Genomic DNA, 27,685 nt, shown 5'->3' on the forward strand with positions numbered 1-27,685 from the left:
TTAATATGGCAGTTGTATTTGAAGAGGGCATTTGACTTTAATGTGAAAGTATTTAAATGTCAAAATTCTCCATTTGCAAAATTGTTCAACACTAAATTTTCATAATTTTTCCCTTTAACTTATCTTTCAAATACTTGCATGGTTATTGCAAAAAATAAAAATTTCTGTACTTGACATCTTCAGCTTCCTTTATTTCACAAAATGAGTATATAATATATATTTATTTTTTATTTTCCCTTTTCATTAACATAAGTATGAATTACTGCATATAGTAATGAAATAAGCATGTAGTAAATAGAGAAAGATTTTAAGCAATATGTGAAAATAATAAATGCCTCCTTTAAATGGGCTGCAATATTCAATGTATTATTTAAATGATTAACTGAGATAATAAACTCTTAATGAATTTGTATAGCAAGCTGCATCATATAGGCTGATCATCTATGAAGAAAACAAAGAAGAACAATGTCTAAATTTGGGCTGCTAAGTATGATTACAAAGAGAAGCTATTTGGATAAAATCATAATTTATAGAACATAATACTAAGCACATAAAATTAAAGTTTTAATAAATCATTCAACTATACATTTAATTCAAAAGAGCTATTGCCAGGTTATTAAATGAGTTTTTCAGAATTTAAATAAAAAAACATTTTGAAAGGCTATTACATAAGCACATAGAATGTGTTTTTTCAGTAAAATCACTAAAAATCAAATGAAATTATATCACTATATTATATTTTAAAATTAATATTATAGAAAACCTGGTTAACCCAACAAAAAAGAAAAAAACTTTCTCCCTTTAGAGCTAGTTGCATTTTATCATTTTTAAAAAAGGAATTCTCTCACTTTCTCATCTCAAACTTCAAATCTCCTGTTGAATTTATTTTTAGTCTCTGAGAATCTTCTTTCTCTTAGTTTGGAGAGAAGTGTGAAGTAGGCTTAAATCTTTGTGCTTTTGGTCATTGACCTCAGTTCAGGTCTGCCTCAGTACCAGCCTTGGGTCTACAGAAATTCAGCTTTTTTGTCTCCTACATTTACTAAGGAAGTGGGGAGAATTCTGATTTGACTCTGCAAAACTCCCAATTCTGTAAAGACCATAGGATTACTATGTCTGGTGGTTTAGGATACTTTCTGATTGGGCCCAATAACTGAATTGAGAGCCCTTGGCTGGATGGTTAAAAACAATAGCAATAGCTATGCTTATTAAGTGCTTGCTAGATGCTGGTACTATTTATTCTAAGAACTTTACACACTTTGATTCATTCATGAGCCTCATGCATTTCTAGGGAAGAGCCTGAGATCTTAGAATGTGACTAGAACTTGGGCAAAGCCTGATGGTGGTATGAAAGTAATAAGAGGTGGAGGGGTGCTAAGTAGGATTACAAAGAGGCGATATTCAAGTGAAATCATAATGCAAAGGAAATAAAAGTAAGCATAAAAATTAAACTAATAAAACATTCAACTCTATATTTAATGTCAATAAAGCTTTTTTGTCAGGCTGTTAAGCAAGTTTTCTAGAATATCAATAAAATATTTTGAAATCAAATTTGTATAAGCAAATGGAATATCTTTTTCAGCAAAAGCACTAAAAACTAATCAGTAAAAGAAATTTTAAGGATTATCACTATGTGATATTATTAGCTTTGGCAAGTGGGACTAAGAAAGACCTGGAGATATTATACAAGTTCTAGTAAGTAACCCAAACTTCCCATTCCTAAACAAATTGGATGGGATTTTCCCTAACACACATGACCTTAATCTACACTTTTGGTTTCTTTTCTCTTTTTTATTTTGCCCTTAATTTATTGCACCTGCATACAATGAATGGGTGGACAAAATAGCAACATTTACTCTGGCCCTAACACTCCATATGTGATAGCCTTATCTGAATTATTTCAGGTTGTTCCTACTCAGAGCTTCCAGGTGTAGCTAATAATGTTTTCCTATGTTCTTATGAAGCATGTTAATCTGTTATCACTCTAGGAACTTTGTGAATGGGAGGGAGTGATGAGAGGGAGAAAACTCTTTTAGTTTATCCAGAATTAAAATAAATGGAAGGTGGGAGGAGACAAATCTGTGGCGTGTCTGTTGGCTGTATGCATGTCCCCATGTTTATCACCAGCTGCCAAGCCCTCCACCACTACTTCCCTAGCCCTGAGAGCAGTCATTTAACCCCCCTTTCCAGCCTTTTTATAAGAGTTGTAATCACCGGTCATTTGATCTGAAGAGCAATGCCACTACTTTTCCAAATGGTATGTGGATATTGTAGGGCAATGGTTCTTACACCAAAGGCATTAGAATCATCCGGGGCGCTTGTTAAAACACAGTGCTGGAACCTCCCCAGGGCTTCTGACTCAGTAAGTCTGGGGTATGGCCTCAGAATTTGCTTTTCTAATAACTTCCTAGGTGTTGCTGCTGGACTGGAGGTCACTTTTGATAACCACTGTTGTAGAAAGTTGTTTTGTAAACTTGATGCAATTCTAAAAATGATGTTATCTGATTCTAATCATAATGGTACTAACATTGGAAAATGTTCAGTCTTACCTGGCATAGCTAGCATTGGAAGTGGCGGGGTTTTGTTGTTGTTGTTTTTTATTTGGTGGTGGTGTTTTTTTCGCCTTAAGCCAGTCTGAAATGAGTTGGAAAACTACTAATTAAGCATCAAAGAAAAAAGTCACACAATGAGGTGTAATGCTGGGATGTTCACAAATCATCCTCAGGACTTATCAAATAGACAATTGTCAGATTCTTAGGCTTGTGGTATTTGCTCTTTGTGATACCGTTTTGCAGTTGGGAAATGTAACTATAAAACTAAATTAAAGTCTTGTAAAGCCGGAGGAGATATTTGATACAACAACAGCAGTCTCCTATACAGGGCAGTGAAATCGCTGGGCTCTAGGGAAACATCCAACACCAGGGAAGGTCAGTCGGCTAAAACAGTGTTTAATCAGTGCGGTATGTCCTAAGATGCTCTTGGCCTGCACACAGATGGTCAACCTACTCGCTGCACTTCTTCAGGGCCCTTGATGCCCTGAATTATATAAGACACAAGAAATACATCCAAACTACCCGGCACGTCTTTAGTCTTTAGTCCTGAGAGACTTCTACAACTCAAAGCAAATTCTTCCAGGTGAATCAAAGCCAACTCAAAGTTTTAGAGGTCACTAATGTGTGTATAGTTGAGCAACAATTGCGTCCATGTAGTGGTGACCATAGTTAGTAATCTGGTGGTCCAGTGTACCAAATTCTGAGACTGAAATACCCCGAAGGGTAGCCCTTTAAGTAAGCTTTAAACTGAACTTGAATAAATGTGCAGATGATTTAAATCATTTGTTCACAGAGCTCAAGATTTTCTGTCGTTCAAGTGGCTGTCAAATCACTTATTTATTTGTATTTATTCTTGTAGGAAAGTCATTCTAGCATGGTGCACTAAAAACCATAGAGTATTTTCAACAACATTTTTCATCATTAAATTAAATTTACAGGGATCTGCAGAAGGTAAAGTTACTAATAAGTCTTTGAATGTGCTTATTCTGAAAGTGTAGTATTAGACACACCAAAATTTGATGGTCCTTAATCAAAGTGGCACAGACTTGGGGGCATTCAGACTTTTATATGGACTAGGCAAAATGATGGTCTATCCAGACTCACCTTTCAGCTAACACACTTAGCATGAGGACACAGATGGATGGGAGAGATGACCCTGACCCACATAAGACCCACATTCCTGTGCAAGGATAGAAGCATGATAATCAGGAAATGATGGTTGTTAGTTACAGAAAATGCATTATTGTGAAAACCAGGGTGAAAGTGCTTATGAGAGGAAGTGATTGGATTATGGGGAATGAGAGAATAAGGATAGATCATTCTTACTGAGTAAATTGCTGTGATTTATAAGAGAAAGGGTATAGTGATATCTTGGCCCATTACTGACTAGATTCATTTCACAAACAATCCTAAATCAGAATGTGACAGTTTATGGGGAGACAAACAAAGTCTCCCAAGGATGCTTATATGTTATGAAGCTTTTAAACTGGCATATTTTAACTCTCATACCTTTACTGCCATCAGCTTCTTTTATTTGGATTGTTGATATTCATATCTGTAATTTTGTATTCCCATTATTTGAATCTAGTACTAATTTACTATACACTGTGATAAAAGAGATGATACTGGAATTATGTTATTATATATTTTGGAATGTTGATAAATTCCAAGAGAAAATTACCTAAAAGAAACTTGAAATTTTATGTACTTATAAGTACACTGTAATATTTAAATAATTTAAAAATAATTAGATACTACTGTATAATAGACTTGAGCATATGGTGTTCTAAATATTTCTCTCAAATTATCTATGAATTAATCAAATGATAATTTTCATTGCAATATACCGATGAAATATGTATTATATGCAAATAACATATTCATATATCAGTTATTTAAGAGTTCTTATTCCATCATATTCTAATCCTTCAAGTATACAAATTGTATACTAGATTTGAATAGAAAGTTTTCACAAAGGATTCAACAAAGGGAACACTTCTGTAACAAAATAGGCAATTTCATTGAATTTACTGAAAATGCAAATGTTTAATGTGATTGTTTCTTAAAAAGAAAGAAAGAAAGAAACTGGGAACAAGTTCAAGAATTGGCATTAAAGTACATCTCAGCAAGGAGCTAAATACTTTGCCTTTTCATAATGATTGATTACTGTATAGACTTTACAATATTTAGTACTATTAGCGGTTACTATGGGCCATGAATTATTTTGAATGTTAGTTTTCTCTCTGCTTTGCATGGGTAGCAGACACTCCTTGATGAGGGCTTTGATTGCTAGTATTTAAGGAATGATTACAGGCTTGACATTTTACTATGAAAGATTAGAAGTTGAATAAGGCATCATACTGCTTTCTGAGCTGGTCTATAGACATATTTGCAAAACTAGTCAAAGTTTTCCTTGGAAAATGGTTTTGGATCTCTCCTTAGTTGAAACCCAAAAGATCCAGATAATGGAGCAGAGAAGATATGGACTTATTTCCCTGGAAATATTTCCAACCACAAGCTACCATCAACATAGTCACAGAAAAGTCTTGTCAACTTTCTTAGCCACAGAAAATTCTCAGTAAACTGTTTGTGATGTCTGGGCAATAATATTGTACAACCTTGTTTGCCTGTTAAAATGAGTTAGGTTTAAAAGTGTAGTCCTGACAGCCATTGAACTGGTATACTCTATCGAGGTACATGAATCAGATAGATTCTAGACATAGTCTGCCCTCTTTTGATCTAATTTATTTTGACCCATCTTTCTGATATGAGTTAGTTACCAAAATTTACAGAGGCCCTTCTGGTTCTTTCAAAGACCTAAGCAGTGGCATCAAAGGCCCTACATGACTTGGGCCCCATTTTGTTTCCAGCTCTTGTTTGACTTACATAACTCCAGACTCACCGGAGACCTTGTTATTCATAGAACATACCAGGCATATTCCTGTCTCAGAGCCTTTGCATGATCCACTTTCCTTCCTGTGACACTGTTGCTCCCTTACCTCCTTCAAGTCTTTGTTTAAATGTCATCTGCATGGAGAGGCATGCCCTGACCACCATATTTAATGTAGTAACTTCCATTACCACCCCATTCCCAGTACCCTGCTTCATTGTTTGCCATAGTACATATCACTTCTTAACATGGTATATTTTTACTTATATATTGATTCAAATTTTTATACTATACTTAGATGTTATTTGTCTCCTTCCACTAACATAGAGGTCTCATGCTTCCCATCTCTTTGCTTCTCATCTCTATCTCAGCACCTCAAAAGTGACTAGCATATAGTATATGTTCACTAAACACTTGTGGAGTGAAGAAGAGCCATTAAATATTAGAAGCTCTATATGATAGGTCCACACCGACTTTGATCACTTCCATGGGCTGGCTTTGTGTTTTTTTAGTGCTGGGAATATAGATGGTGCTCAATAAATACCTGTTGGTTGGATGAATACATAAATTCCATCTAAGAGCCAACAGAACATTTGGGAATAAATAAAGAGAAGGGAAGCAAAAAATATTTTCCTGTCTAATACCACTTGAAATGTGTGGTCTGTCAGAAAATTGCTTCTCTCACCATGGTTCTTATAGAGCTAGGAGGCAGGTTTTGCTAAAACATTAATAATCAAGGGGCCTAATAAACTGATACTTTGGTTGTAGCTCATTCTCTTTTACAGAGTCAAATGCAGAAGATAGACCATTGAAATCCACCAAAAATTTTATATTTTCAAATTAGGTTTCCCCATGAGGAGACCAATGTAATAATTCTCAGTAATGTTATACTTGATCCTGAAGCCCATCCAACTCATTTAACATTTTGAATAAAGAGATTCAGAGCTGCTGTTTGTTAAGGAGAAGGTGAGCATATTTCTATGGAATATACATTTTGAAAAGGAAAAGGGTTGCCACTCTTGCAAATGGAGTGCATTATTCTGTGAGGACACCCAAAAGCAATTAATTATGCTGGTGGTGGGAGAGCTCTCATTATGCTCATTTGCTATGCATAGTAACCTGAACAAATTATGCTAACATTTGAATCAATTTTCATAAAGCTAGAAGTAATAAGACTGAACATGTCAAGATATGCAGATTCCATGATCTCTTCTATTATAGTCACCAGATCCAATTCTGTCATCATTATTAGCATCTCTCGGCTCATCAAATCTCTGAATCCTGGGACATCCTTTCTTCAGCCCCTCCCCTGGGTGCTTCACTGGCCATTTGGACTGGTTCTCTGAGTCAGTGTTCTGAGTATTGCCCAAAGGTCAGAAGGCTACAAAAGGCCCCGACAAGGACTAGGAGAGCGAGCTGAGTAGGGAGGTGGATAGGATATGTTTGGCACCCCAAAGGCATTTTCCCACAGAAAGTTTGTTATACATAATTGCTAGATTCCTCTATAGCAGTGGTGGTCAACCTTTTTTTTTTTTAAATCTCATGGCACACATAAACTAATTACTAAAATTCTGTGGCACACCAAAAATATATTTTTTTGCCAATATAATAAAAATATAATTTTGATTTATTCACACTGGACAGCTGTTGTCTTGTTGGCTGTTGTAATTTCTTTTTTTATACAATCTAAAGTAAAATAGGTCAGTGCTCCTAACTAAATAGTTATGTAGTGTATGTTTTAAAAATTCTTGCAGCACACTAGTTGAAAATCACTGCTCTATAATAACATCATTAAACTATTTGGATGCTATCACTAAAAGTAATTTTATGGGTTGATTTTGCCACTGAATTCCTCATATATTATCTCTCTCAAAAATATGTTCTAAGTACCAATAATTCATTCATAGTTTAAAGATTGTCACTACTATTAACATCTTAAATACCTATCTGGTAGAGTCACTTGAGCTAAATATACTTCTCATATTTATACTGCCCCAATTTGTAAGGGATTATCTGAAATTAAAAAACAAACAAACACAAAAACCTTTTCCATCCTATCTCCCTAGTTTCAGTCTCATCTTTCTAATTGCCAGGTAGGCAACTCAATCTTCATGACTTTCTCAGATTCAATGAGTACAAATCCAAATTTATAATCTCCTTCTGTAGTCTTATCCCTAAGAAAAACCAGTATCTATTTCTTAATGCACTGTTGTTGTGAACTCTATCAGCATTCTCCTAGTATTAATACATGAGTTACCTTTTATGACTTCCTCTATCTCAGTTTGTGTGCATATCTAATAAGCTTATAAGTTCTTTTTAAATGTTCTAAGTAACTCTGGAATTCATATCTACCTATCAATACTTACTGTCACTGTTCTAGATTAGAGTCTCATCATATCTCACCTGGTTTTGGGGAAGTAGTCTACCTAGACTCAATGCTTCAGAGCAATTACCTTTTTCAGAGTTGCTCGAGTTTTCTCAAAACCTCACAGTGGCTTCCCATTGTTTTAAGAATGAACTTCAAATTCCCTAACATAATAAGCAACTGCTCCTTAACTTAGTTCCCAAACTACTATTTAAAGCTTGTTCCCAACTTTATTCCTCAAGGAACACTGATCTCTCTGTGACTTCTCTATTCCTTGAATTTAGACATTCTGAATCTTTTCCGTACCATGGATTCCTTTGGCCATCTGATGAAGTGCTTGGATCCCTTTCCTAGAGGAATATTTTTTAATGTATAAAATAATAAACATAATATTACCAAAGAAAGCAATTGTACAGTAATACAATTCTGTCTGTCTGTGAACCCTGTTGTTTATGTCACTGTGGCTTTGCTTATGATCCTCTTCCCATAAAAGTGCCTCTAAACCTACTCTTCTGATTATCAAAATCCTTCTCATCTTTCAAAGCCTATTCAATTTCCATTTCCTCTGTGCAACTTTACCTTTACGTCCTGCTCCATCTGTATTCACCACTTTGCCCTTTGCCCTCTCATAGATTATTTGTATTTCTAATTACTTCTTATCTTTACTTTGCCCTTTATTATAAAACACTGTATTAAATGACAATGATGGGCCAGACACTATACTGGCCAATTTTACATGTTTTGTCTTCATATTTCTCTTTCTCTTTTAAAACACTATAAAGTATGTATATGAGGAGGAAACTGAGATACAGAAATTTTGTTGTTTGACCAAGATCACATAACTTCCTCCTTTTATAATTATTTAAGGAAAGTAATAGTTGATCTTCTTCTGTATACCTTCTCAGGATCTATAGAATAATGTTATCTAGTAATATTTGCTTATGTGGATTTAAAAGTGAGAAATACTGCAAAATACTTACTTCCCAAAATTTAATGTCTCTAGAATCTAATAGGGAGCATAGGAGGACAGAGATGTGTACAACTGTGTTCCTAGGTCAGAGTCTATGCCAATTAACTGGGATGAAATACTTTTAACATTCTATAAACCCTTCTAATATCTAGTGATTTCACAAATTGAAAACCTACATTCCACATATGAAATCATATGGTTCCTAGCATTTCCTGACTGATGGAAGATGATTTGACTTTGGGTGGTGGGCACACAATGCAATAAACAGATCATGTATCATAGAAATGTACACTTGAAACCTATATGATCTTATTAACCAGTGTCACTCAATAAATTAAATAAAAAAGAGAAAACTTATACAGGGTTTTCATTAGTCAATTCCTTAAAATATTATTTCTTGTTTTGCATTCTTGATTAAAAACCAATAATAAAAATAGAGTAAATTAAATAATTTGTTTGTAATCATAATAAATCCAGTAAATGTTTACATTTGTAATAATAAGATCAGTTATATAACTTATTTACTATGCTACCCGCTCAGTGAAAACAATAAAATGAGCCCAATTTACATTCATATTACAATATGTTTTGAATCTAATTACTTTGTGCCAGTTTCACTTTTCTGTAATCATATATGTTTTATAAGTTTTCTTAAATCAACATTGTTAGGCTATCTATTTTAGAATAAAAATAAAGATTTATTTTAGCAACAGTAAAGCTTTCCTTTCAATATTATTTTCAGTTTTAAAACCATGTATCTATGATCATTAATTTCTAATGTGAAAGTTCTTCATGTATAGTAATTTTGAAAAGAATTATATGTTTTTATTCAACAACACTTTTAGCATGCTGCGAATTATAAATTAATGCATAATTAATTCATTATGGCTATCCATTTTTCAGAACTTCTCTATTATTGCACTGTAGCAAATACTAACTCAGACGTAGATGAGTAAATGCTTTTCTATTTTTGCAGCTCCAGAGGGTCCTCCTGAAAATGTGTATGTAGTAGCAACATCACCTTTTAGCATCAACATCAGCTGGAGCGAACCTGCTATCATTACTGGACCAACGTTCTATCTGATAGATGTTGAATCGGTAAGGTTTGTCTTGCCTTCTGCAAAAGGCAATGGAGAGCATGGAAATGAACAAACAAGAAAATCAAATAAAACAAAAACTCATAGACAGCAACAACAGTATGGTGGTCAGCAGAATGAAGGGGGATGGGAGAATCATAAAGGGTTAAGGGGGTCAAATATATGGTGACAAAAGAAGATTTGACTTCAGGTGGTGGGAGCAAATTGCAATATACAGATAATATATCAAATTTGTATACTTGAAACATATATCATCTTATTAACCACTAGAGGCCCTGTACATGCACAAGTGGGGTCCCTCCCTGCGAATCGGGGCTGTCTCACAAGTCCTAATGGGGGCCAATTGGGGCTGGCCAGCCGGGGGGAGGAGGAGGGGCTGCAGGAGGTTGGCTGTGGGAGCGCACAGAACACCAGGGGGAAGCTCTTGCATTGAGCATCTGCCCCCTGGTTGTCACTGCGCATCATAGCTACTGGCTGGTCATCCAGTTGTCTGGTTGTAATGGTCGTTTAGGCTTTTATATATATACTAGAGGCCCGGTGCATGAAAATTCATGCACTGGAAGCAGGGGGGTCCCTGAGGCCGGCCTGCTCCCTCTCACAGTCCAGGAGCCCTCAGGGGCGGGAGGCGACCCAGCGATCAGGGGAAGGTGATGCCCCATCACACCTCTGCTGCTGCTACTGCTGGCAGCGCAAGCCTCAGTTGGCTCTGATTACCTGAACCTCGGGCATCCCTGGGTGGCTGGGGGGCTGAGGAGACTGGGGGACTCTGGAGGCAGGCAGAGCTGGGGGGACTGGGCGCTGCCATCTTGTGGCTGTGGGCGCCATCATATTTGAGGGTGGGGAAGTCAATTAGCATATTCCCTCCTTATTGGCTGTGGGCGCCACCATCTTTGTGATGGTGTGCAGGTCAATTAGCATATTCCCTCTTTATTAAATAGGATAGATTGTTGCTCCAATAAGTTTAATTAAAAAAGGGAGGAAAAGGACACAGGTTTTGGAACCGAACTATTTACATTTTAATTCTAGCTCAAGTATACCTTAGGTAACTTAACCTGTGTTTCAGTATTCACATCTGTAAAATAAAGATTAATAATAGAATAATAATAGATGATATTTAGGGTACAGAAATTGTGTGAAGACTAAACTGTTAATATGCATAAAGAACTTAAAACATTGCCTGGCATATAGTAAGTACTCAATACATGCAAAGAATAATAACATGGTTATTATTACATTGGTCCTTAGGATATACATGATGTATGTAAACAGGTGGTTAAATTGGTAACACACTAGTTAAAATACAGTGAAGAAGAACTCATCATACCAAATGAGAAGGGAGAAGGGCGTTAGGAGAAATATATCCTAAATACATAACATCAGAGCTTAGTATTATCTCCTCATTTGCATTACCACACCTTATCTAACAATATTTTGATGTAAATATTACTATCTTCATTCTGCATAAAGGTGAACTGAGACAGACATGATAAATAATTTCTCACATAACTGAGACTAGGCTAAGACCAGCAGACAATGGTATGATAGGATAAATGGAAAGCCATTAAATATCAATTAAAATTTGCGAAATTGAAATATGAACTCACCAAAACCACTTCGGATCAAGGATAGCAAGAATTCAAACAGATTCTAGCACATCACAGTTTCCCTGAGATTCTTGGACTCTAGTCATTTAGTTCCTTCTTCCCTTCATTAATCCAACACAAATTCTTAAGTAAATCCAACATGCCAGCATTGTTCTAGGGTTTGGATAGGTAGAAGTGAACAAGTCAGAAGTGGTCACTGTCTTTATAGAGCTTATCTGCAGTTCATTTCATGAATATATAACTATCTACATTCAAGAATCATTAGTTCCTAGACCCATGAAGAACACACTTCATTGAATTTTGCACTCCTCGTACTGCCTGAATTTTGCCAAATACTAGCCACAAGGTCATACAAGTCTTCCTATATAAGACTAAAATTAAGCCAAAATTGACCATCTTAAAATATATATTTATGGGCACCAATATCATCCTGGATGACTGTACTGGAAATTAATGCATTTTGTAGTCATTTTTTATTGTAATATTTACTTTTTTAAAATTAAAAAATATATTTATTGAACAGCCTCTATTTTCCAAAACAAAGATGGAAAATAAGGTTTTGTTCTCAAGTAGCTCACACTGTAGTGGGGGACACTAGAATATAAACAGCAGGTTTTTAAAAAATAAACCTAACTAAGTAATTAAAGCTTCTGTTATGGGAGACATGGGGTAAAGACAAGACATCATAGAGCAGGTTAAATTTATTCTGAGACTTGAGGGATGAATAAGGGTTTACCAACTTGGAAGGTTGGAGGTGGGAGAGAAAAAGGAGAGAAATGAACCAGTCCGGCTACTGATACTATATATAAAAACTACCGTACTTCATAAATAAAAAAAATGTTTCATAATAATAATAGGTGATCAAATATAATATGAGCAGACAACCTTGGCACTAGCTGAAGGGGAATGCTAGTCAAAAAGGTCTGAGCTATTGGTCCTGGGTAAGTGAACAAATAATGGTTAATAGTAACAAAGATAAAGTAGGTTTAATAAAGAAAGATAATAAATTTTATATAAGCTGTATTCAAAGGCCTAGCATTCTTTCTGGATTTTATTAAAATTTATTTAAGAGATAGTAGGTCACATACATGCTGTGTCATATTTTTACTTCTTGATATTTGTTACCCATTGTTTTCATGGATGGCCTTGGAATAGTTTCATTGTACCTTATAAGATCATTCCCAGTGAACTTATGACAGTGTAGACAGTTCTGGACTATTGAAACAACTGACTGTAAATCCTGTCAGCTACTTAGTTGTTATGGAATCTTGAGGAATTCACCTCAACTCTATAAAATCAGAGTTCAAGTGGCCACAGAATGTAGTCAGGCAATAACATAAATGAGCGGTCAAAGTGAAGCCAACTGGATGGGCAGTGAGGCACTGGAGACGCATAGCTCTTCACAGAAGCTGACCATCATTCACCCCTAGATTACTGTTACTCAGCGCGAATATAAGCCTCGTCCTAAGGGAAGTTTTAAAAGCCAGATGTTCCGATGATATTTAAATATCAACAACAAATTAAATACACTTTCTCTCAGGAAGAATGTGTACCTCATCAATTGGATTTCTAGGCTAATTTCTTTTTCTGCCATTTTAGAAACTTTTCCTTCCTCTGCTGTCTTGAGGTAGGAACAATCTACCTGACTTTTTTCTATGCTGATATTATTTATCAGCCTTTTATTGTGTTTCTCATAGCAACATTAGATTAGGTTAAGGGAGGCCTTAGAAAAGAGTATCTGAAGACCATATACTGAACAAAAGCCATCTTTCAAAGTTACCAGGGAGGGTGAAGTTGAGAATGAATTTAATACTGCGAACAGTGTGTATAATTTGTTTTAGAGTTTTTCAAAATCATGTGCCTGAGAGGAGCATGCAAAATAAGATTTTAAATTTTCTGATGTTCACCTCAGGAAAAGCCCTTCCTTACTGCTAGAAACTTAGACTTTCCATCAAAGATAAACCATATTTAAATAAATCATAAACCTACATTGAGTACACCGAAAGGTATGCATTTGTGCATATTTAATAATTATGACAACCACAATTGAGTTCTTTTCCAGTGTCAGCTCAGAGTTTTTCAAACTGCAATCAAGACCAGCATTTTAAAATTAATTGGAATAAAATTAGAGCAGAAAAGACCAAGTGTATTTCAAAAAGGAGTTGAATTTCTGAAAATAGTTTTTCAGGTATAAATAAGTATATATATATGAGTGCACATATAAATACTTTTTTATACCTGAAAAATGATTTTATGAGTTATGGTATGAAAAATGATATCCTGAATTATGTTACAAAATGTGTTCCCTTTGTGTGAGTCTGGTATCAAAATAAAACAAAATACTTCAGATCTATTTTTTCTAAATTTCAACAAAACACTTTAAACACATATTATCACCCATTTCAATACACAGAAAGTAAGACACAGAGTGTAAGTGAGTTGACAAATGCTATGTAGGAGCTATTAAATGACTAAGTTGGGGTTTGAACCTTTGATGGTTGGGTACCAAAACCTATATTTTTTTCTCTATAAAACATTAGAGTAGGAAGTAGTGTTTCATCGACTGCAGAGATAATTTTGGCTTGGTTTTGATGATTTTTGATGGGTGAATTGCTTTTTCTTTTACTTTTAATTATTGAAATAATTGCTAATTAGTAAACTATTAAAGTAACACTTTAGATTCCCCAGGACAATCTGTTTAAAGAAATACAGTTGTCCCTTGAACAACATGGAGGTTAGGGGTACTGACCCCCACACAGTTGAAAATATGCATATAACTTTTGGCTCCACCAAAACTTGTTATTCCTCAGTATCCACAGGGATTGGTTCCAGGACCACCTGTGGACACTAACATCCTCATATAGTCAAGTTGCCTGCATCAATGCATACAGTCAGCAAGCTGCATCTGTAGACTTCTAACTGAAAATTGAAAACAGTACAAATATTCATTGAGAAAATCTGCATATATTTGGACCCATGCAGTTCGAGCCTGTGTTGTTCAAAGGTCAACACTAATTTAAATCTTGACTAGATAAATATACCACATGTAGCTTTGTACGATTATACTTTAGTGATTTGTATCTCAAGTGCTGCTTTCTTTCATTGTCAGCTATTTTTTTTCTTATAGGTAGATAGTGATGAATTTAATATTTCCTTAATCAAGTCAAATGAAGAGAATAAAACCATAGAAATTAAAGATTTAAAAATATTCACAAGGTATTCTGTGGTGATCACTGCATTCACTGGAAATGTTAGTACGGCTTATGTAGAAGGAAAGTCAAGTGCTGAAGTGATTGTTACTACTTTAGAATCAGGTAAGGCATATTTTTTATCATTGCTAAAAACTGGACCTACTTAGGTATTTTTCTTAGGTATTTATCGCACCCCACCATAAAAAGGGTATGTATTATCAAATTTTTAATGCATATAAATATAATGTTCAGTGATTCACTGTGATTGACGAAAGTGAAGCTTTCTGGTTTTTGAGGCAAAGTGGAATTATGCAGAATAGCCAATCCTTGTAAATACAAAAAACCCCACAAAAATTAGTTCATAATAAGCACAATTTTTGCATTTATTTAAACACTAAATGTTTCAGAAATTACCTTGCTGAAGAGATGATTTTCCCAATTGTGTATAGCCCAAAATGCTTCACCTAAAATTCCATTTTAATTATTTCTGTCTCATGATTTGAATGCTTATTAAAGTGCTAATACTTTATTATTAAATAAACTAGAAGTCAAAATCCGAATCCAGGTCACATTTATCATATGTTTTCTTCACTTATTTAAGTGACATGTTTTATTATGTAATCTATTTGATAAATGTCAGAATCCATACAGATTTACTCAAGTTCCCATGAACAGGGTCTGAATGAATGATAAGATAATAACCAATAAGAATTAAATGTGGAAAGTCAACCTCCCAGAACTTGCTTGCCCCATCCTCCTTCAGACTCCCGATGTTCTTTGCCACCAGCTATATCTTTGGAAAGAGCACATGAAGGGATGTGTTGCTATAGTTTATTTGTTGCTATCTGTAAGGTAAGTATAGGAGGTAAAAATACTTTTGAGTTAGTCTTTTCATTATGTTACATACTGCATTGTCTACTGTGATGGTTCTAAATTAAAAGGTACATCTTATTCTCTGAACGCTAAAATCCCACTTGTTTCCAGTGTGCTGCCACGTGTATCCCAGGTATCTATTTTCTCATTGTACTTGTTGCAAGTCTCTGTCATCCTACCTTCCTGTGAGGAAAGATGCTGCTGAACTTCTTCACATCCATGCCATAAAGCATTCATTGGAAATCTTAATGTGCTACTTCTTTCAAGGATATTGTAGTTTAATACATTTTTACTGAACATCTAAAAATTGAATTTTAGATGTAAAACCAAATATATTTGCAGGATAGGAAGTTCTTTCCAGCATTGAGAGAAATCTTCCACTTATCCAACTTTAAACCGGACCTTATTTTTGAAAACATCTCTTGTAAAAAAATAAAGTTTTTCTTATGTATCATAAATATGTTTAACAACTAATGTTTTGAAAATGTGTTGAACATGTCTAACCTTTATGTTAGCTATGCCTTTTTGCCCTTAAAATGTGGTATTTGGAACAATAAAATGTTATCTGATTCTCTCTCTTTTTCCTCACTGTTACTTATTTACTTATCTTTTTGCTTGCCAGAGGGCACTATTTTTAAAGATGTTTGCAAGAAAAAAGAGCTTGTACCTGAACTACTAATAGCCAAGTATTAACAGCCTTCTTCATGGAAATTCTTTATTTACTATGGAAAAATATATCCATTCCAACTTGATCAAAATAGATATATTCATTCAGTTATTCATATAAAGAACACTATGTAGTATAGCAATAAATAGTTCATAATAAAATATATTTTTATTATGAACTATATTCATAAAATAATTTTATCCTCATGTATACAATTTTTTCACAATAATTTATTGATACTTAGCTTGTTATATGTCCAACTAACTTCTATTTATTAAAAAAAAACCCTGGAATATCTAGAATATATGAACTCTTAAAACTCAGCACAACAAATCCAGTTAAAAAGTTGATAAAAGACATTTCACCAAAGAGGAGATATGATTGGCAAATAAACTCATGATAAAATAGATTTTCAGTATCATTACTTATTAGGAAAATGCAAATTAAAGCCACAATGAGATATCACTATGCATCTACTAGGACAGATAAAATAATAATGTTGAAAATGGTGAGAATACCAAATGATGGCAAAGATGCAGAAAGACTGGATTTCTCATACATTTCTAGTGGGACTATAAAAGGGTATAGCCACATTGGAAAATAGTTTGTTAATCTTTTATAAAACCAAGCATGATTCAGCAATTATACTCTAGGGTATTTATCATAGAGAATTGATAACTTGTGTTCATGCAAGCATCTGTATGTAAATGGTAATAGCAGATTTATTAGTAATAACAAAAAAACTGAAAACAATCCAAATGTTTTTTTATGATTAAACAAATTCTGGTACACCCATATAAGGGAACACTACTTGGCAATGAAAGAAGAATGAATTACTAATATATGCAACAACTCTGATGAACCTCACAGTCATTATGCATTGTGTTTCTCAAAATGACATAGCTATGGAGATGAAGAAAGATTAGTGTTGAGGGGAGGCATGGAGGGCAAATACAAAGAGAAGGCAAGATGAAGTTCTTTTGTGGTGATGGGATTGCTCTGTATCTTGTTTCTGATGGTGTTTATAGGAATCTGTACATGGGATTAAATTGCATAGAACTACATACAAGAAAGTGTGAAAAAAATGTTAAATTTGAATATTGTCTGTAGTCTTGTTAACAGCATTATACCAATGTCAGTTTCCAGGTTTGATATTAAACTACAGTTATATAAGATGCCAACAATGGCGAAAGCTAGGGGAAGGCTACTTGGAACTGTGTATGGTTTTTGCAACTTCCCGTGAGTCTATATTATTTTTAATTAAACTCAAATAGTTATGGAAATGTGATCTGCATACAAACAATGCATATATAAAGCTAAATAAGTAAGAAGGAAATATATAATGAACTGAATCAGCAGTATGGTTCCTGTGACCGAAGATGTCAGTGATATTACAGTGCATCAGACATTTTGCTTGTTTCCATAATTCATAGGGTTTAAATCATCTGGGTAATACTCCTTATAAACATAAATTTGAAATAAGTTTTATATGGCGATTGAAAATAACATATTTTTTATAAAATTTAATTGCTAAATATTTCATTTTAGTCCCTAAGGATCCACCTAACAACATGACATTTCAGAAGATACCAGATGAAGTGACAAAATTTCAGTTAACATTCCTTCCTCCTTCTCAACCCAATGGAAATATCCAAGTATATCAAGCTTTGGTTTACCGAGAAGATGACCCTACTGCTGTGCAGATTCACAACCTCAGCATTATCCAGAAAACGGACACATCCGTCATCGCAATGTTAGAAGGACTGAAAGGTGGACATACATACAATATCAGTGTAAGCATGCATAGCTTTTAGTTACTTGCCTATTTTACAAAGTCAGTTGTCAAACTCAGCATTCAAAGATACTTCAGCTTATGTACACACTACATTTTTTTCACATATTTTGGGGGGATTGTTTAAGACATGCACACAGAAAATAGATTTAGAGAAGTGAAATTGTTGCTATCCTTTTATAATATAGCAAGTCCTATGAAAATATATAGGTAATTAAAACCTTTGTACAAACAATAATGCCATTAAGTCTAATAGCATTATTGTTTAGAAATAATTTATTCCCCGTCCATTCTGTGGCTTATACATATATCTATGCCATTGACTTTGATTTTGGCCACACGATGTGCTTTGGCCAATGACATGTGCCACATCTATTGAGAAGCATTACCAGTTTGTGTCAGCTCTCTCCTTCTTCCTCTCCGTCTCAAGAAAAGATATTCCGAGTGGAGTCTGCTCCTTCAGTCTGGGTCTAGAAATGGGAAAATATCAAGTAAGGTTAAGCCATGTCAGCCAACCCACAGTTGTGCATGTACTGTAAATAAGAAAAAAATGTGCACTATTGTAAGCCAAAAGTAAACACCAAAAAACAGCCACATTTGTATTATTGTTAGAAATGCAGAAATAAAATAAAGGATAAAGGAAATGCATGCTAAAAGTAAAAGAATTGTAGTAAAGAGATGATTCTGCCAAATGGAAAACTGTTAATGTGTGATTATAAATGAAACATGGAAAAGCAAATTTCAAAGGCAAAGATCAGAAATAATTATTTACATGATTGAAATTCACATATATTTCACATAACTATTACTAAAAGCTAGTAACATTTTATTTTTTCATTCTAAATTATCCATTTGGGAAAGTAAGTGTATATGTGAGTTCATATTGCATATATACAGGCCATGATCAATTTGTTTCATCATTTGATGATTTTTATAGCATGTCTTGCAATTTTCAAATAGAATTATCTGATTCAGAAATTCATATTTCAAGCAACATAAAATTCATCCTAAACCTTAACTTATTGACTAATCCTCCTAGTAACTCTTTATAATCATCAGAATACTACTATGTGTGTATATATTCCCTCATTAACTTTATATCTTACTAGGTAATATGTCTTGCTAGGATTCTTGTTGTACATACCATTGTGAATATCTTTGTGAAAGATCTATTAGAGGAGAGTGGTGGTTAGAGAATGAACTGACCTTGGTTCAAATACTCACTTTGCTATTTTCTGTATCTGGTCAATTTCTGCAAATCTACCTTGGTTTTCTTATCTGAAAAATTACTAATAGGAATAATAACTTCTTTATAAGAATATTGTGAGTATTAATGATTTGTAGTTATGGTAAATAGTGAGTACACTATCAGTTTTGCCTATTGTGAATATGAGAAAAAATAGGAAATAAATCACAACTAATTCATAATGTAAAGAACAAGAAATAAGTTCTCCGATTATTCACGAAGTGGAATTTACAGCATCCTCAACTCCTGAAAGGTTATTAGAAATGTATAACTTTAGCACCTGTTCCCATCTGCTGCATGAAAATTTGCATATCTTCATTTACCAGGGTTTCCAAGTGACGTTTTTCCACAATGCAATTGAAAAGCACCGGCCAATTCATCATTTACTATGTCACTTAAATGTTAGCTTGCACCATAAAGAAAAAAAAATAAGGAAGCAGACCATAATATCATTTTTGTTATGGATACTTTCTTAAATTTACAAACTTCAATAAGCATTTTCTTTAGATATTTTTAACCATGTTTTTGGGGCTTGGGTTAGTCACCATAACTAGCACATCATACATATCATTACAGTTTTAATTCAATCAAAGTATATATAGTGTGGAGTGTGGGTCACTAATATATAAACAAATGTATTAACTTCAATAAACACTATACTCTGAATTTCATTTAGCAAGTACAATAAACTGGGCGAGAACATGGTCTTTGTTTTATATAGCAATATAATGTGGATAGAAGAAAATTCTGTGTCTGCAGTTTCCTAAGCACAAAGTTAATTGAAAGGGTTCACATCTGTGTAAATCACCCTCTGTACATACCAACAGAAATGCTTTATGTGTATATGCTGCATTACGCAGGTTATAGCGTCAGATCCTTTGGGGCAGGGGTGAGGAAGGGCATAAAGGGCAACTTTCAGAGGGATGATTTAATACAGGAAACCTGGGAGGCTGGAGGAATAGGGTTTCATCTCAGAGAAGGGAAAAAAGAGGATCTTGAATATGGATTTACAGAAAGCCAGTTACCTAGCTCCAGAGAAGAGGAAAAGATGTTAGAGTAGACGAAGAGAGCAAGTAGAGTCTTTTCTATTCCTCCTGCAGGTTCCAATTGAAGCCACAGTCCTTTCCTACTCTCTGTGATCGGTCTATTTTGGTCAATCAGCCTTTGTTCTCAGGGCTTACTAGTAACACGAGATCAGTTTTAAGGATTACTTGGTTGTTAATATTCTTCCTCCATAGGTAACTCACATTTAAGGGGGTGCAAGAAATATATAACTAATAGATTATATGCAATTGTTTTTAAAAGTAGAATCATTTTAAAATTACATATAACCATAATCAGTTATAGGTACATGTAAGCAATAATTTGAAAATAGTAACAAGATGTTTCTTTGTTTTAGGTTTATGCAATCAATAGTGCTGGTGCAGGACCAAAGGTTCAGATGAGAATAACTATGGATATTAAAGGTATATACACAAGCTCCCATTCATTCCACAAATGCTGCTTTCTTAATCAAACAGTAATAAAACTTGAATTCTGTATTAGAATTAAGGGTGGAGTCAAGCTTGTAGTGATGCATGTGCATTTAGTAAGCATATTTAAGTAATAATATATGCTTGTTAAAGCTATAATTAAAATGCCCAAATAATGATGCAAATTACCATCCTATATAATAAAAGGCTAATATGCAATTTGTCCCCTCAGGAGTTTGACCACTCGCTATGACGTGTACTGACCACCAGGGGGCGGCATAGAACAAAGGAAGGACCTGGCCAGCAGGGAGGCGGGGAGGAGGAAGGCCTTGATTGGCCCTGATCATTGGCCAGGCCTAGGGACCCTACCCATGCATGAATTTTGTGCACCAGGCCTCTAGGGTTAAATAAAGAGAATGCCCACCTGCTATTTTTTTCTTATATTTCCTTTCCTGTAACTTTAAACTCTTCTGAGACAAATTTTATAGTCCATTATTTTGTTTTTAAATTTTATTGAAAACGAAACTTATTCTTTAAATTACCCATGACTAGAAGTTGACTAGTTTTAACTAGATTCCTCAATGACTTTTATTGATATTGAAAGTTGAATTCTTTACAGTTAATTAAATAGTGTTTACTGAACAACCATGTATTCAGCTTTATGATTCTAACTATAAAGATTCTGATCTATCAATTTATTAATCTTACAGGTAGTTTTCATTGAAAATATAACTAAAATTTGGAGCCTCTCGCCCACCAAGTCCATAAAAACTAAAAAAGATTTTTACAAGGAATTTAGGGTCATTCAGTCATCAAGGTTCCTTCTATTCCTGAGACTGAAAACCTGCATGTAGCTGTGCCATCTCTCTAAAAAGCTATGTAAAACCTGCAGAGCTAAAAACAAACAAACAAAACAAGTATATGGACCTTTAGTAGAATTCCACCTCCTTGTTGCTTCTCTTTTTAGAGCAAAAAGTAAGGACACCAGAGCACAGTGATTCTCAGTCTTTGGCAAGGACACCAAGCACAATGATTAAAAGCAGGCTCTAGGCTGAGTCTAGGGTCAGACTGCTGAGATTGAATCCTGGATTGGCCACTTGATATCTGTTTGACTTTGGGCAAGTTTCTTAACCTCTATAAGCCTGGATAGTGGAGATAATACTAGTTCCTACTGCATACATTGTTGTGAGGATTAAAAGAGATAATCTTTGAAAAAACGCTTAGGACAGTGACCTACTAGAGAATGAGAAACATTCATTGTAAGGTGAAGCTGATAAATATCATCTTTTCATCAATGGGTAGTTTTCACAATTGTAATACTGTATATAAATATTAATTATTTGCTTTTAATTGATAAATTATATGCTTAGGAGATACAAATACAAAGTCTTAAAAAATCAGCAATTTGAAAAAATGACTTCATAAAGAAGAGCTTACATCAATTCATCTTAATGTCTGTTATTTGTTGGCAGACATGTAGATATGCACTTAACAATATTGATTCTTTAGTAAAAATAATTTCCATTTCAGATGCTTTTGGTCATCCCAGGTAAAGAAGACTCATTCTGACTTTCTTCTCATTAGATAGGGCAGATAGACTCAGGACCAGTTATCTAGAGAAGATATAAATATATATACTGGAGGCAGTGGTGGGGTCCTAGAGAAATTAATTTTTCTTCAGTAAATATGAATGATTTTGTTAGTAACATGGGGTGATATTGAATTAATGGTAGTCTCATTAAGTTTGCATTTGACAGATAATGTCAGGTTGGATAGTCATGTCCAGTGCAAGATTCTTCTAACTGGAAACCTTTTCTTGGGAACTCCTCAGTGGCCTAGAGCTTCTCAGAACTCCCTGAAACCAAAGGCTCTTCCTGCTGAATTCTTTCTTCCTCCTCCCCTTTCTCAGGTGTCTCCCTACCTGTGCTCTGTGGTCTAAGGCTCTCACCATCGCCTCTTGCTCACCTTATCTTTACTCTCCACAGATATTTTCCCCAATAAACTTGCTACTCATCTAATATCATAGGCTTTATATCTCAGAGGAATGAGCTAAAGGATCAAGTAAAAAGATTTGGTTCCCTTTTATAGCTATGTGATATAAGGCCATCTCCTCATGTGCAAAATTGAAATAATATTGTCAATTTTATAGCATTATTGAGAGGCCTTTTAAAAAGATTAAATAAAGATGGAGAATGAAATTTGATTAAGCAACTCATTGTTGCTCAAACAATCTATAATAATAAAAGTATAACATGCTCATTAGACCAGGCAGCCAAACAACCTTCCGGATGTCCTTCCAGATGAAGCCACGGTGGCGGGGGCTGAGGCAGAGGTGGTTAGGGGAGATCAGGCAGGCAGGTGAGCAGTTAGGGGTGATGAGGCAGGCAGATGAGTCATTAGGGGTAATGAGGAAGACGGGCAGAGTGGTTAGGGGAGATCAGGCAGGCTGATGAGCAGTTAGGGGTGATGAGGCAGGCAGATGAGTCATTAGGGGTGATGAGGCAGGCAGGCAGAGTGGTTAGGGGCAATCAATCAGGCAGGCAGGAAGGCGAGCGGTTAGGAGCCAGCAGTCCCAGTTTGTGAGAGGGATGTCCGACTGCCGGTTTAGGCCGGATCCCACATCTCCTGAGGGGTCCCGGATTGTGAGAGGGTGCAGGCCGGCTGAGGGACCCTCACCCCCAACCCCCGTGTACGAATTTTGTGCAACAGGCCTCTAGTTGTTATATATAGCTATGAGATGAAATTAATTAAACAAACAGAGCTTCTATAAATATTGATTTGGGAGATACGTGTATGCACTGATGGTAATATGTGAATTATCAGGGCACTTTTAGAAATTATTCTGGCAATATCTATTAAAAGTTAAAAATAAATATATCTTTTGTTCCAGAAATTCTGCTCTTAGAAATCTATTCCACAGAAATAAAAGGATGTTTGGCATGGATAAACTGAGTAAAGGGAGGTGCTAGTATGACTAGAATAGAAATTGGAAAACTAGCTAAAATAAATAAAAGAAGAAGAAAAAACACTAAAATGATAGTATGATTTAATGCACTTATGAAAATTATATTTGAGTGAGAGCATATATAATTTGAATTTATTTAATATGTAAAGATAAGTCAGATGTCCAAAAATTATACCTGAGTCCCATTATTTCAGGTTAAGTCTCAAATATATAATTATACCACCAGGAGATAATTGTTTAATATTTGCTGTATCAAAATAAGGCTATTTCATTTGTTCTTTATGTTTGTCATCACGTTATCTGTAAATTACCTGCCTGAAAAAAAATTTAAATACTTATTTCTCCTCTTCAGAAACAAAAAATTAATTATGATACTTCTTTGTTTATAGCTCCAGCACGACCAAAAACCAAACCAACCCCTATTTATGATGCCACAGGAAAATTGCTGGTGACTTCAACAACAATTACCATCAGAATGCCAATATGTTACTATAATGATGATCATGGGCCCATCAAAAATGTACAAGTGCTTGTAGCAGAAGCTGGAGGTATCATTAAATATTAACTTATCCTATTAATTTATAAAGTATGAATTGCTGAATGGTATAGAAATTTCAGTTCAAAATTAGTAATATAAATTGACTCCTGATTAGTACATACATCTTGACCTTAATATATTGTCAATATTATAATTAATTATACAAAACACTTATGCTAACATTTTTATAAAAATAAGAGAAGGCATAGTTAAAATATGTGATTTATTTATTCCATATGCTAGTAGGATTGCTTTGACTTTGACAAGATGGATTATTGGTAACTTCTTTGGAGATGTGAATATTACAGTTACTTTTGACTGAGGGATTTTTTTTTCTCTAGATGCTTATCCAGGTAAATCAACTGAATTATCCCTGGTGGTTCATAGAATGAAAGATACTTCATCCAGAATTTCCTTATGCAATTATAAAAACCATTTATAAATTTGAAAATAATGTAAATGTTATTTGTAATCATCATTCCTTTTTTCTGAAAATAGCTCAGCATGATGGAAATGTAACAAAGTGGTATGATGCATATTTTAATAAACCAAGGCCATACTTTACAAATGAAGGCTTTCCTAATCCTCCGTGTACAGAAGGAAAGACAAAGTTCAGTAGCAATGAAGAAATCTACATCATAGGTGCTGATCATGCATGTATGATTCCTGGCAATGAAGACAAAATTTGCAATGGACCTCTGAAGCCAAAAAAGCAATACTTGTATGTATAGTTTATACCTACCATGCATTGTGTTAGCAAGCTGGTTGATAGCTTTCATTCCTCCATCCACCCATCCTTTTATCTTTTCAGTAAGCACTGGGCATCCATCTTGTATTGTGACTAGATTTTTAAAAATATTTTTTAAAAATATGTTTTTGTTGACTTGAAAGAGAGGAAAGGAGAGAGAAAGAGAAAGAAAAATATCGATCAGCTGCCTCCTGCACGTCTCCCACTGGGGATTGAGCCCACAACCCTGGGCATGTGCCCTGACAGGGAATTTAACCAGCAACCTCTCGGTGCATGAGACAGCCCTCAAACCACTGAGCAACACTGGCCAGGGCTGACCAGAATTTTTAGGCTCCAGGAATGTAAAGACCAACAAAAGATTGACCTCATATTCCACAGACATATAGTTCTATAGGAAAAGCAGACACACCTAAATGTAATTTTGATTTGATCTTTTGATCTGATAAATAACATAAGGTCAATATGAAAAGTGTGCCCTTGGATAGGAGAATTTAATTCTTTCTGTAGAGGACAATGTGACCAATATAATATTTTGTGTTTTTCACTCATTATTTGCCTTGTATGTTAATGTGCAGGTGTTTAGGAACACTATCAGTCTTTTGGTTAATGATAGCTTCGATTTACCTTGTTCATAGCAATACTTTTATCCTCTATATACCATCAAACATCGTATTTAGTGATTGAAATCTTTACAACTCACTTTAATATTTGGCATTTTGTAGATCCAACTGAATATCATATTAAAAATCTCTTTACAAATGAAATCAATTTTTTAATTTTCACTAATTTTCGTAAATGATATTAGGTAGGGTCCAACTCCATTCCTTGGTCAGTGAATATCCAGTTTTCTCGACACTATCTGTTGAAAAGACTGTTTTCATCTCTGGCTTTGTTAATTTCTTTGATAAATTGATTTTTCCTACTAAATTAACTATTATTTCTGTGTCACAAGATGACAGATTTCAAAAAATCTTGAATTATTTTATTTTCAAAATATAATTTTTTTTACTAGTAAATTTGAAAAATGTAGCTAGTCTCATCTTGCCAACTAACGCTTTATTAAATTCTTTATAAGTGTCTTAGGCCAAATTAGCATTGGAAAAATTAGAGAAGGTGGGCAAATTTTTTAAAAATGCTCTATCATCTATTATGAATTACAGTTACTGTGGTTACAAGGTTATTGTCTGAAATATAATAATTATACATATGATAGTTATGAAATTTGTATATCACAAAGTTTAATACTTATTCAAGTATTTTCATTTTGCATATTTTTTCCAAAACAGACTCCTCATATAATCAATACAATAATAAGAAACTGAGAATAGTAGAGATTAATTTATGCATTGCAATTTATTAATGTAAATTGATTCTATGTTTTGAAATGCCTGGATGTCTATAGTTTTTAAATAAGGTGTTTTGGTTGTCTTTGTGAATGTTAGAATCATAGAATGATTTTTAAGATTGATTCTCTTTTGTACCTACTTTCCATTTCATATGTCATAAAAGCATAGGAAGTAAAAATATAGCTGTGCATATATGACAATTCTAAATCTGGTTCACTGGTATTTTCAAAGGTCGACAAGGTATAACAGTTGTTATGATTTATAGTTTAAAAGTCTGTTTGTGCAACACACTTTCACAGACTACATTATTTCATCCAAACAAATCTGTGAAGGAGGTAGGTAATCTGCTTCAGTTGAGCTGCTGATTGCTTAGGAGTCTGCCCAGATTCTTAGTCACTCTCTCATGAAGTTCATGAGGTCCATTTCTAGGGTAATTATTCATCTCACGTAAAGATAGTATCTATTTGTCTGGATGGTCATTGAATTTCAAGTCTACATCTTGTAAATTTGCTTAATCTTAAATAAAAATGTTTATTTTAATAGCTATTTTCTAAATTATTCATAAAAAATCATATGGCATGCAAATTGCTAGTTTTAATTTTTTTTCTATTTTATAGATTTAAATTTAGAGCCACAAATGTCATGGGACAATTTACTGACTCTGATTACTCTGACCCTGTTAAGACTTTAGGTAAGACATATTTTGTAGTTTACTTTCAATTCTCAACATGCTAATTACAGTGCAACATTCATTAAAATGTAATAATCCACAACTGAATGTTCTCAAGTATAAATTCATTTCAAGGTTAACTATCCTGATTAAGGGAAAAGAGTATATTATAATATTCTATTAATAGATGGAAGTTGCATCCATTTGAATCTGGATCTAGATTTTGAAATGGTACTGGTTCTATGCTGATGTGCACTATCATTATACCAAGCAAATATTTAATTAGCTGTTTAATATACAATCTTACAGCAGAAGATTTTTACCTAATACAAAGGAAAGGCTTATGGCAATTATTCTGAAATAATCCTAAAAAAACTAGATGTTTACCTGTCCTCTTTAATTTTTCTTTTTTTCTAATCAGCTCTTTCATGTTTTCTTATTAATTATATGCACTCAATTAGGCCTGAATAAAATACAAATACAATTTAGTCAAATGCAAGTATATTTCTTCTCCCTCCTCCTCCTCCTCCTCCTCCTCCTCTTCTTCCTTTTTTTTGTCATCACCATCATCTAACATTAAATATTCTATACCAGACACACTTTCAGGTTCTTTGTATGTATTAACTGATGAACTCTTCACAACTATCCTTTACTTTAGATCAGTGGTTCCCAATCAAAGTGATTTTACCCTCCAGGGACATT

At 34.2% G+C, this 27,685-nt stretch overlaps 1 protein-coding gene across 1 annotated transcript in view; it reads left to right on the forward strand.

The window, feature by feature from the left end:
• PTPRQ (protein tyrosine phosphatase receptor type Q) overlaps window positions 1-27,685 on the forward strand; it is a 268,878-nt gene that overhangs the window by 185,931 nt on the left and 55,262 nt on the right. Inside the window, exons 43-49 of the mRNA XM_059683707.1 lie at window positions 9,751-9,872; window positions 14,603-14,789; window positions 17,755-17,999; window positions 20,644-20,710; window positions 24,071-24,229; window positions 24,718-24,940; window positions 26,931-27,004. Of these exons, the coding sequence (XP_059539690.1) occupies window positions 9,751-9,872; window positions 14,603-14,789; window positions 17,755-17,999; window positions 20,644-20,710; window positions 24,071-24,229; window positions 24,718-24,940; window positions 26,931-27,004 (1,077 nt within the window). The remainder of the gene's footprint in view (window positions 1-9,750; window positions 9,873-14,602; window positions 14,790-17,754; window positions 18,000-20,643; window positions 20,711-24,070; window positions 24,230-24,717; window positions 24,941-26,930; window positions 27,005-27,685) is intronic.

Source organism: Myotis daubentonii, chromosome 2, assembly GCF_963259705.1.
Source record: "Myotis daubentonii chromosome 2, mMyoDau2.1, whole genome shotgun sequence".
NCBI classification, from domain to species: domain Eukaryota; kingdom Metazoa; phylum Chordata; class Mammalia; order Chiroptera; family Vespertilionidae; genus Myotis; species Myotis daubentonii.